This window comes from Pecten maximus, chromosome 13 (assembly GCF_902652985.1).
Source record: "Pecten maximus chromosome 13, xPecMax1.1, whole genome shotgun sequence".
In the NCBI taxonomy this organism is placed as follows: domain Eukaryota; kingdom Metazoa; phylum Mollusca; class Bivalvia; order Pectinida; family Pectinidae; genus Pecten; species Pecten maximus.
In genome coordinates this window covers 25,451,877-25,464,183 of record NC_047027.1, presented here as the reverse complement: position 1 = coordinate 25,464,183, position 12,307 = coordinate 25,451,877, and the positions used below count along the sequence as shown (strand labels likewise).

Below are 12,307 nucleotides of genomic sequence, written 5' to 3'. Positions count from 1 at the left end.
ACCATCCTATGGGGAATGGTTCTGCAGAAAGGTTCAATCAGACCCTTCTTGACATGCTAGCTACACTAGTAGAGGAAAAAAAAACGGACTGGAAAACTTACGTCCCATCCATGGTTCATGCTTACAATGCCACCAAGAGTGAATCCACTGGGTACTCTCCCCACTTCCTGATGTTTGGATGGCACCCCAGGCTTGCCGTAGATGCCTTTCTAGGTATCGGTACGGACAGCGGCGGGGCGGCTAACCACGACTCGTATGTTGACAAACTAGGAAAGAAACTTGAGTATGCTTACCATGCCGCAGCCAGGGAAGCCGGTAAGAAAGCTGACAAAAACAAGGCTAGGTATGATACGAGAGTTAGAGAGTGTACCATAGAAGTGGGTGACTTGGTACTTGTCAGAAAAGTGGGTTTCCAAGGGAAACACAAACTAGCTGACAGGTGGGAGCATGATCCATACCGGGTGGTGAGTATCTCCGACAATGAGATACCAGTCTATAAGGTGCGTGGTGAGAAGGGAACTGGCCCCCTTCGTACACTGCACCGGAATATGTTGTTGCCCTACACTTCACTACCTATTGGTGAACTGAAGGAGCAGGTGAGCCGCAAAGCCCCCACAGCTCCAGTAACTCGGTCTAGAAAGGTAAGACAATCCAGTCCAGATACCGATTCTGATACAGATACGAGCAGTTCACAGGTTAGTTGTAGTGTGCGATATGTTATTCCACAGAGACGTAGGCAGGAGTTGTCTCCCCTATCCAGTATCCTCCCAAACACCCCAGAAGGGTCCAGGAGCTCGGAAAACGTTAGCTCAAGGTCAGTATCCCGAGTTGTTGATATACCTGCAACTGTGTCTCCAGTATCTCACAGGGATGATCACGGTTCTGAATCCACAGTCCATGTGGCCCCGGAAACTCCCAAGAGTCCGGAACAGACAGTCCGTCCAAAAAGAACCCGTAATCCCCCGGACAGATATGGAGATTGGGTTATGTCACAGCTCGCTAGGGAAGGACCCAGAGATGAAATATTTGTGTAAATAATATCAGAAACATTTTACACTAGAAAAACCGTGAATCATTATTTTAAAATGTGTAGTTGTATTAAATTCAGTGTATATTCATATATATATGGACATTACAGTGGAGAACTTCACCCAGATTTGTCCTTACTAGGGATTAGCTCTCAATGGTTAATACCTGGACACTCATCGCAAGATGTAAAAGTGTTGTGGAGTTAGGTTCTGGGATTAAATAATGAAAATCCTAAGTTTATTCAGTATTTTGTTTTAACCTTAGAGAGTTAAGGCTCTCTGAAACTTCAGTTGTTTTATTTTTTTCAGCTTGGATATTGGAGCTTTGACAATTATGTTAAGGTACGCCAAGGACCTTAACAGGTATTTTAGAGTTTTGCTGTAATTATTTAATATTTACATTTCTTGCAGCGCTACATTTCTAATTGTTTATTTTATTTTTAGATTTGTGTATGCACAAATATTTGTTTTTGTTGCAGGTAGACCACATAACTGGTTTCCAGCTGCAAGTCATTAGATAATCAATATATGTTAGTGTATTGATAATTATTAAAATGTGGGACACATTTTCCCTAAGGGGGGGGGGGGGGGGGGGGGGGGGGGGGGAGTATGTAACCCAGGTGTTATATACATATTCATATATATATAACATAGTATACGTATTGTACGTTGTATACCTCTCCAGGTATACATAAGTATTCATTGTGTATGTGTGCGTCAAGTCCCTGTGTACGTGACATGTTGTCTATATTATCCTGTCAAAGTACCTGTCTTGTGGAATGTAAGGTATGTGTACAAAGTAGCCGGACCAGTCCGACGTGACATGGACATCAGCATGAACGCAACTCAGCAATTAACACCTGCACTTGCTTTGCACGCTCGTTGCGTTCCCACACCTGTTTACGTAACTTCCTTTCTGGCTTTCTATCTCTCTACCTATAGCTATCATTCTATTGCTGGACGTCGGCGCAAGCGGTCCAGCAGCGCAAAGCACTAGCTAGCATCGGTCATCGAGAGATGACCGAGTTGAATTGTCGCCATATAGAAGCCTGGTAAGTTGACATTGTAGTAATGGTGAATGGTGTGTGGAACTCGCGTTCGAGACTGGGTGAGTGTGTTCGATTTGGAAGACTTTGTGAGTAAATGTTTGTCTTGTCTTTGTAGGTTTTATGATCTGATATTAGACCATCAAACGAACTACTTCTGTCTCTGGTATATTTCCACACCCCGGTGACACAGATGCCATATTTGTTTTGATATCACAGATGATGGACTTTTAACATATATTAACATATCGTATCAATCGATAATGAAAGACAAAAATATGTTATAGTTAAGAACACTGGTTAGCCAATTGGTCGTGTAATGCTAGTAACTCATTGTTCCTTATGTATATTTAAGTTGGATTTAAATCAATACACAATTTTAGATTGAACAGCCATCTTGTTTCCGTCATGTCATAGTTACAAATGTGCATACAGCCATGGTAAGATCACACGTACATCTCAGATGTTAGCTAATACATGTGTTGTTTGCGTTATTTGTGCTGTGTTGTTATGAGAAAAATGACTTCAAACGAATATCATATCGATTCAGTTTTTTGTTGTATTGTCCACATGATTTATACTTTCGTGTGGTCATAGAAACTTATAAACATTACAAATATCTATTTCACATTGCATGACGTTGATTGTTGATGTTTGGGGGATAAAATGTGGCTTTGCTATATCTGAACATTCTTATGTTTCAGTACCTGTACCCAACGTTACCTTAACTTCCCCTGTCAGTAACACGGTCACAGTGACACCAAGCGGCAGTCAGGTGTACACGTGTGTGACCGGAAGTTGCCGTCCTCCTGCCCGGATAGACTGGTACAAGGATGGTGTAAACGTCACAACTCAGACCGGAAGTGTTAGTAGTGACGGGGACAAGTTTGTGACCACCAGTTCTTTTACACTGAACGGGGACAAAGGGGACAGTCCAACCACTGTCCAGTGTAGGGCTAGTAATGTGGACGGAATGACCCCTGTCCAGTCTGGTTTTAAGACATTTGTTGTTCAATGTAAGTTTGATTTTGTTACCTTACATAAAAGATTAGACAGTGGCTGACATCAATATAATTAGGAGTTGTATGGTTCTATTCCATGATATCAATAGCAAATATTAACTGTTTGAGTAATATATGTAAATTTCCACCATTTTGCAGACATTTATCTACCTCAGACATAGGTCACATTTACTGTATACTGTAAGTATACCTTCCTCAGACTAAGGTCACATTTAATATACACTGTAAGTATACCTACCTCAGACACAGGTAACATTTACTTTACACTGTGAGTATACCTACCTCGGACACAGGTCACATTTACTTTACACTGTAAGTATACCTACCTCAGACACAGGTCAAATTTACTGTGCACTGTAAGTATACCTACCTCAGTCACAGGTCACATTTACTGTAGACTGTAAGTATACCTACATCAGACACAGGTCACATTTACTGTACACTGTAAGTATACCTACCTCAGACACAGGTAACATTTACTTTACACTGTAAGTATACCTACCTCAGACACAGGTCACATTCACTGTACACTGTAAGTATACCTACCTCAGACGCAAGTCAGATTTACTGTACACTGTAAGTATACCTACCTCAGTCACAGGTCACATTTACTTTACACTGTAAGTATACCTACCTCAGTCACAGGTCACATTTACTGTACACTGTAAGTATACCTACCTCAGACACAGGTCACATTTACTGTACACTGTAAGTATACCTACCTCAGACACAGGTCACATTTACTGTACACTGTAAGTATACCTACCTCCGATACAGGTCACATTTACTGTATACTGTAAGTATACCTACCTCAGACACAGGTCACATTTACTGTACACTGTAAGTATACATACATCAGACACAGGTCAAATTTACTGTACACTGTAAGTATACCTACATCAGACACAGGTCACATTTACTGTAGACTGTAAATATACCTACTTCAGACACAGGTCACATTTACTGTACACTGTAAGTATACCTACCTCAGTCACAGGTCACATTTACTGTACACTGTAAGTATACCTACCTCAGACACAGGTCACATTTACTGTACACTGTAAGTATACCTACCTCAGACACAGGTCACATTTACTGTACACTGTAAGTATACCTACCTCCGATACAGGTCACATTTACTGTATACTGTAAGTATACCTACCTCAGACACAGGTCACATTTACTGTACACTGTAAGTATACATACATCAGACACAGGTCACATTTACTGTACACTGTAAGTATACCTACATCAGACACAGGTCACATTTACTGTAGACTGTAAATATACCTACTTCAGACACAGGTCACATTTACTGTACACTGTAAGTATACCTACATCAGACACAAGTCACATTTACTGTAGACTGTAAGTATACCGACATCAGAAACAGGTCACATTTACTGTACACTGTAAGTATACCTACCTCATACACAAGTCACATTTACTGTACACTGTAGGATAACTACCTCAGATACAGGTTACATTTACTTTACACTGTTAGTATACCTACATCAGACACAGGTCACATTTACTGTACACTGTAAGTATACCTACCTCAGACACAGGTCACATTCACTGTACACTGTAAGTATACCTACCTCAGACGCAAGTCAGATTTACTGTACACTGTAAGTATACCTACCTCAGTCACAGGTCACATTTACTTTACACTGTAAGTATACCTACCTCAGACACAGGTCACATTTACTGTACACTGTAAGTATACCTACCTCAGACACATGTCAAATTTACTGTACACAGTAAGTATACCTACCTCAGACACAGGTCACATCTATGTACACTGTAAGTATACCTACCTCCGATACAGGTCACATTTACTGTATACTGTAAGTATACCTACCTCAGACACAGGTCACATTTACTGTACACTGTAAGTATACATACATCAGACACAGGTCACATTTACTGTAGACTGTAAGTATACCTACATCAGACACAGGTCACATTTACTGTAGACTGTAAATATACCTACTTCAGACACAGGTCACATTTACTGTACACTGTAAGTATACCTACATCAGACACAAGTCACATTTACTGTAGACTGTAAGTATACCGACATCAGAAACAGGTCACATTTACTGTACACTGTAAGTATACCTACCTCATACACAAGTCACATTTACTGTACACTGTAGGATAACTACCTCAGAAACAGGTTACATTTACTGTACACTGTAAGTATACCTACATCAGACACAGGTCACATTTACTGTACACTGTTAGTATACCTACCTCAGACACAGGTCACATTTACTGTACACTGTTAGTATACCTACCTCTGACACAGGTCACATTTACTGTACACTGTAAGTATTCATATCTATGCGCCATATTCTTTTGTCTGGATATCGTAGTCTTTAGGGGTGGAATTGGGAATCAGGATGAATAGAAAAGATAGAAACGATAGAAAGCTAACCATTCTGAAATGAGCTCTATGTTTGGGTGATGTTTATCATATTTGTTACCTTTCCGGCGTCAATTTATCAATCTAAAAGACATTTTCTCAACAATCAAAAACTATGGTGATGCTATATAGCTAGTAACATGATGGGATCCTTCAGTATTTCCCAATTATGATTTCCAGGTACACAGCTCATACTCATTTAAGGATAACTAATTAGATGATATAAACCGATGTAATCTCCATGGAAATCAAACAATCATCACAAAAGGAGAAATGTTCAATTGGTTAATTTTCATCTGATTGACAGCACGGGTGATAATTATAAAATTCACGAAATATGTTACGGACAGCCTCACGTAACACGAATCATGTGATTGCTCAGTTTTATTCTCAGATCAGTTTGCAAAACAAGAGGAAACAATGATTGAAAGATCATCAATTTTCAAAATGCCTATTCAATAAAAATGAAAATAAATTGATTCTGCCAAACCAAATGTCAATGACTTAACGGTAGATTAATTAAAGATGATTGAAGGTGAGCATTATGTTCAATTCTAGCTGAAAATACCGGTCACGTCTTGGTAGGGTGTACCTTATTAGACTGAATTCATTTGAAAAAGAGGCATGCTCAATAATTCCTCACTCACTCACAATGTGTTGATATGTTTCACAGGCCCGCCAGAAATACCTACCAATTTCCAAGAGATAGAAACCACTGAAACAACCATTATTGTACAATGGACAGAAGGTTTCAATGGCGGCCGCCCCCAGACATTTGTTATTCTTTATAGACCAGAGGGAGGAACAAAGACAGAAACAGTATCAGTGATAGAACAACAACAGTCAACATACACCAAGGAAATAACGGGTCTGAAACCAAACACCAGATACCAACTCAACATGTACGCTTATAACGAAGAGGGGAACAGCTCACTCAGCAGTGTGGTGGATATTATCAGTAAAACCAACCAAGAATGTTCATGTAAGATAAAGTCAGATATAAATTATGTTGTACTCATAGAATATATCATGTTTACATTCAGTAGTAAATTGGTAGAATGAGCTCAAATATACTCTATTCAGAAAAAAAAAAAAAAAAACGAAGAAAAAATTAAAGGCGTAATAGCTCCATACATACACAGATTACTGAAAGAGAAAAGAAAGGCAATCAGAAACTGTCATCTTAACTTCAGTAAATAGGCCGATATCAAAGAATGTAATAATGAGTAGTTTAATGACAGAGAACCACTCTGGCGTATGTAAAAATGTAATGCATGCACGTTTAGTACTGTCTCATTAAGCTTAAAAAATGTATAGAGAAAAAAAAAGAATAAAATTAGCAACATGTCTTCTGGGGGAAAAGTATTAAGTTCATAAATATTTAATATGCAATACTGATACCATATTCAACACACAGAAATGTTAGGGGGAAAAAAAGAGAAAAAAAACTTGGATAGTTTCAGGATTTTTATTAACAAAGAATTATAATAAGTTGATAAAAGTGAAAGAGGATATTGACAGATAAAACTTTTGCTCTCGTTTACAGATAAGGGAGAGATGATCTCGAATCCCAATGTGGCGTCCATTGCACTTTTTATAACATCATCGGTGATGTTAGTTACCGCAGTGTCCTTGGTTCTCTGTATTATTTGTAAGTATGCTTGAATTATTGATGCGCCATTCTCGGAAATGACTATTCAGGATAGGTAACCTAGCGCTATATTTGCTCACCACGGAAATTGATAAATGCGTCATGCTTCAAAATTCCTTAGAACATGTAATACAAGGAAACTTTAGTAAAAATTATTTTAATCATTGAAATCATGAGTAAAAACACGTATATTACATCTTTGATGCATCTTACTTCCCAACCAGACGTGGTTCTCTCATCCTTCCTCACAGACGTGGTTCCTACATCCTCCCCCACAGACGTGGTTCTTACATCCTCCCCCACAGACGTGGTTCCTACATCCTCCCCCACAGACGTGGTTCTTACATCCTCCCCACAGACGTGGTTCTTACATCCTCCCCCACAGACGTGGTTCTTACATCCTCCCCCACAGACGTGGTTCTTACATCCTCCCCCACAGACGTGGTTCTTACATCCTCCCTCACAGACGTGGTTCTTACATCCTCCTCCCCACAGACGTGGTTCTTACATCCTCCCTCACAGACGTGGTTCTTACATCCTCCCCCACAGACGTGGTTCTTACATCCTCCCCCACAGACGTGGTTCTTACATCCTCCCACAAAGACGTGGTTCTTACATCCTCCCCCACAGACGTGGTTCTGACATCCTCCCTCACAGACGTGGTTCTTACATCCTCCCCTACAGACGTGGTTCTGACATCCTCCCTCACAGACGTGGTTCTGACATCCTCCCCCAAAGACGTGGTTCTAACATCCTCCCAACAGACGTGGATCTTATATCCTCCCCCAAAGACGTGGTTCTTACATCCTCCCCCACAGACCGGGTTCTTACATCCTCTCCCACAGACGTGGATCTTACATCCTCCCCCACAGATGTGGTTCTAACATCCTCCCAACAGACGTGGTTCTTATATCCTCCCTCACAGACGTGGTTCTTACATCCTCCCCACAGACGTGGTTCTTACATCCTCCCTCACAGACATAGTTATTACATCCTCCCACAGACGTGTTTCTAGCTCTCTCGCTCACAGACGTTGTTCTTGCTTTTTACATCCTCCAAACAGACGTTGTTTTTCGTCCTCCCAAACGATGTTTGTGACGGTATTGGTTAAACTGTCTCAGAAACAATTTGCTGTGAAATAAATTATTTTAAGTACCTTGTTTATTTCCAGTGTTTCTGATAACATGACAGAGTGTAAATATTTTACACTATTGTTTTGTTTTGTTTTGATATTCTTAATCCTTTATCTTAACTCCTTTAAACAAATATGTTGATTAGAGATGGCCGCTTTTTCATTTTCAATTACATTTCAATTAATATTTTCAATCTGTATCGAACGAACGTTTAAGTTTTAAATCTGTTGATTTTTTTTTCTCTCTCGTCGTTTAGCATTATCTCTCTTTACCTCGTGAATAATTACGTTTTATTTCTCTATTGCAGGTAGACGGACATTAAGGTAAGTGTTATTATAATCTCCATCGATATAATATTGTATGATATGATTATCTTTACCGTTTATATGTCGCGATGTTGATTTCCTTAAATAAAGTCTAGGTATATGTGCATACCCAAAGCAGTAAATGGTTATATTAAGGAATACTAAAGATGTAAGCAGAATCAAAATTCAAAATTCAGTAATTAAGGGCATTGACACCTCGCGCCTGTTATTTTTTTTTTTGTTTTTGTTTTTTTTGCATTTAATACCTTTTCAGTGAAAAATTATGCATTTCTTCATTCATATCGATTTATGTTTCTAGGGAGATGAAAGGCAGAGAAAAAAATCCCGTGGCTGAAGCAGGTAACATTACCAAAATTGTTCAAAATAAGACGAGGAAAAATAATAAAAATGGTTCAGTCCAGTATATTAAGCTAACCCGATTAACTTTTAAATACAAATGAAACTCTCACGTTGATTTATGGTATCTGTTTTATTTTGATACCTCCTGTTTCTCCAATACAAACAAATAACCATGTATATACACAGCAGAATCTTCACAAAACTTATGCTGAAATTTAGAAAAGCTCAAAGCTAATCTTCATTTGCCGTTTTGTGTGACATTTTTTTTTGCCTTGTCAAATATGTTGACTTGTTTCTGTCCCTTAAACACATGCCAACATAAATATCGGTGTTAATTTGTAAATACCAAAAAAACTTAGTTATATCAGAAAAATCCCTCGAGTAACAACTTTACAGACGCAACTTTTATTTCATTCCACGTGTCATTGTTTTTTACTCAACAGCAGAACAACCATATATTGTGACGTTTAGGATTTGCTGGGTTTTCATTTCAATATGTATTATTTCATAGGTGTAAACCTGCCTCTGTCTCCTGTAGGACAACATGACATTCCAACAGAGGGGTACGATTGAATTTCCATTTTACGTTTTTATTAATCAGAAATGTTTATTTTGACAAAATTCAGTATTTACAGCTGAAAACAAAATGTTTAAGATTATGAATTATGTTTTTATAGCATGTCTTATGATGTCTACATTGCATACCATTTCCGAATGAGATACCCTCATTCATTACTCTCAATTTATTTTGTTTGTCACATCTATGATGTAAATATTTTCCAACAATACTGGACATGAATGTGATGCATGATATTCATGTACATGTTTTGATCTGAAAATTTGTTTTTTTTTGCTAGATACTATGACACATCTGAAGCTTAATCTAATGTTGCCGACTATGATGTAACACAGTTAGTGACGTGAGTATAAACACCTGTAACTGACTGGTATGTTTGTGCTTTTGTTGATCAGATCACACTATGACGATTTGAACCTTGAGGAAAGAGAACCACCATCAAAATATGATTGTCTTGGTAGTAATGCTGCAGGTAAGTCGAATGTCATACTGTTGTTGAACTGATGACAGCTACATTTTTCAATGATGTAGTGCTTATTTTGTGGGGTAAGACGGTCTATTGGTTACTACTGAGTTAAATGGAAAGAGACAGGGCTGGTAATGGAAGGCCGCATAATCACACATTAGCGACGGATATATATTGATTAACTTTTAAATACAAATGAAACTCTCAAGTTGATTTATTCGATCTGGTTTGTTTTGTTACCTCCTGTTTCTCCAATACAAACAAATAACCATTTATATACACAGCAGAACCATCTCAAAACTTACGCTGAAATTTAGAAAAGCATAAAGCTAATCTTCATTTGCCCATTTTGTGTGACATGTTTCTTTTTGCCTTGTCAAATATGTTGACTTGTTTCCGTCCCCTAAACACATGCCAACATAAATATCGGTGTTATTTTGTAAATACCTAAAAAACATAATTTGTCAGAAAAATCACTCCAGTAACAACTTTAAAGATGAAACTCTTATTTCATTCCATGTGTCATTGTTTTTATTCAACAGCAGAACAGCCATATAATGTGACGTTTAGGATTTGCTGGGTTTTCATTTCAATATGTAATGTTTCATAGGTGTAAACCTGCCTCTGTCTCCTGTAGGACAACATGACATTCCAACAGAGAGGTACGATTGAATTTCCATTTTACGTTTTTATTAATCAGAAATGTTAATTTTGACAAAATTCGGTATTTACAGCTGAAAACAAGATGTTTAAGATTATGAATTATGTTTTTATAGCATGCCTTATGATGTCTACATTGCATACCATTTCCAAATGAGATACCCTCATTCATTACTGTCAATTTATTTTGTTTGTCACATCTATGATATAAATATTTTCCAACAATACTGGGTATAAATTGGATGCATGGAATTCATGAACATGTTTTGATCTCAAAGTTTTTGTTTTTTTGCGAGATACTATGACACATCTGAAGCTTAATCTAATGTTACCGACTATGACGTAACACATTCAGTGACGTGAGTATAAACACCTGTAACTGACTGGTATGTTTGTGCGTTTGTTGATCAGATCACATTATGACGATTTGAACCTTGAGGAAAGAGAACCACCATCAAAATATGAGTGTCTTGGTAGTAATGCTGCAGGTAAGTCGAATGTCATACTGTTGTTAAACTGATGACAGCTACATTTTTCAATGATGAAGTGCTTATTTTGTAGGGTATTACGGTCTATTGGTTACTACTGAGTTAAATGAAAAGAGACAGGGCTGGTAATTGAAGGCCCCATAATCACACATTAGCGACGGATACATATTGATTAACTTTTAAATACAAATAGACTCTCAAGTTGATTTATGCGATCTGGTTTGTTTTGTTACCTTCTGTTTATCCAATACAAACATATAACCATTTATATACACAGCAGAACCATCTAAAATTTCACGCTGAAATTTAGAAAAGCTCAAAGCGTATCTTCATTTGCCCATTTTGTGTGACATTTTTCTTTTTGCCTTGTCAAATATGTTGACTTGTTTCCGTCCCCTAAACACATGCCAACATAAATATCGGTGTTATTTTGTAAATACCAAAAATATAGTTATGTCAGAAAAATCCCTCGAGTAATAACTTTACAGACGCAACTCTAATTTCATTCCATGTGTCATTTTTTTTTTACTTAACAGCAGAGCAGCCATATATTGTTACGTTTAGGATTTGCTGGGTTTTCATTTCTATATGTATTATTTCATAGGTGTAAACCTGCCTCTGTCTCCTGTAGGACAACAGGAAATTGCAACTGAGAGGTATGATTGAATTCCCATTTTACGAATAAATAAGAAATGTTAATTTTGACAAAATTCAGTATTTACAGCTGAAAACAAAATGTTTAAGATTATGAATTATGTTTTTATAGCATGCCTTATGATGTATACATTGCATTCCATTTCCGAATGCGATACACTCATTTATTATTATCAATTTACTTTATTTATATTTGTATAAATAAATACATTGATGTCAGTCTATGATTGTTTGTTATTATATGATGAGAGGGGCATTTGGACCACTCGCATCTTCCATTGTTTCTGGTTGTTATGTAAATGGGCTAACATTGAGGGGTCAAGAAGGTGGTCCATATCTAGGCCACGTGATGGAAAATTCCCAGGACTTGACTGACCTCTGGTCATTTTGGCTGAAGCGATATCAGCTTTTGTTTTTTCCAACAATACTAGACGTGAATTTGATACATGGAATTCATGTTGATGTTTTGATCTCAAAGGTTTTTTT

General features: G+C 37.7%; 1 protein-coding gene across 1 annotated transcript in view; it reads left to right on the top strand.

The window, feature by feature from the left end:
• LOC117340576 overlaps positions 1–12,307 on the top strand; it is a 145,425-nt gene that overhangs the window by 10,387 nt on the left and 122,731 nt on the right. The window contains exons 4-13 of the mRNA XM_033902336.1: positions 2,779–3,090; positions 6,201–6,509; positions 7,074–7,178; positions 8,619–8,634; positions 8,936–8,976; positions 9,488–9,539; positions 9,949–10,025; positions 10,630–10,681; positions 11,091–11,167; positions 11,772–11,823. Coding sequence (XP_033758227.1) covers positions 2,779–3,090; positions 6,201–6,509; positions 7,074–7,178; positions 8,619–8,634; positions 8,936–8,976; positions 9,488–9,539; positions 9,949–10,025; positions 10,630–10,681; positions 11,091–11,167; positions 11,772–11,823 — 1,093 coding nt within the window. The remainder of the gene's footprint in view (positions 1–2,778; positions 3,091–6,200; positions 6,510–7,073; positions 7,179–8,618; positions 8,635–8,935; positions 8,977–9,487; positions 9,540–9,948; positions 10,026–10,629; positions 10,682–11,090; positions 11,168–11,771; positions 11,824–12,307) is intronic.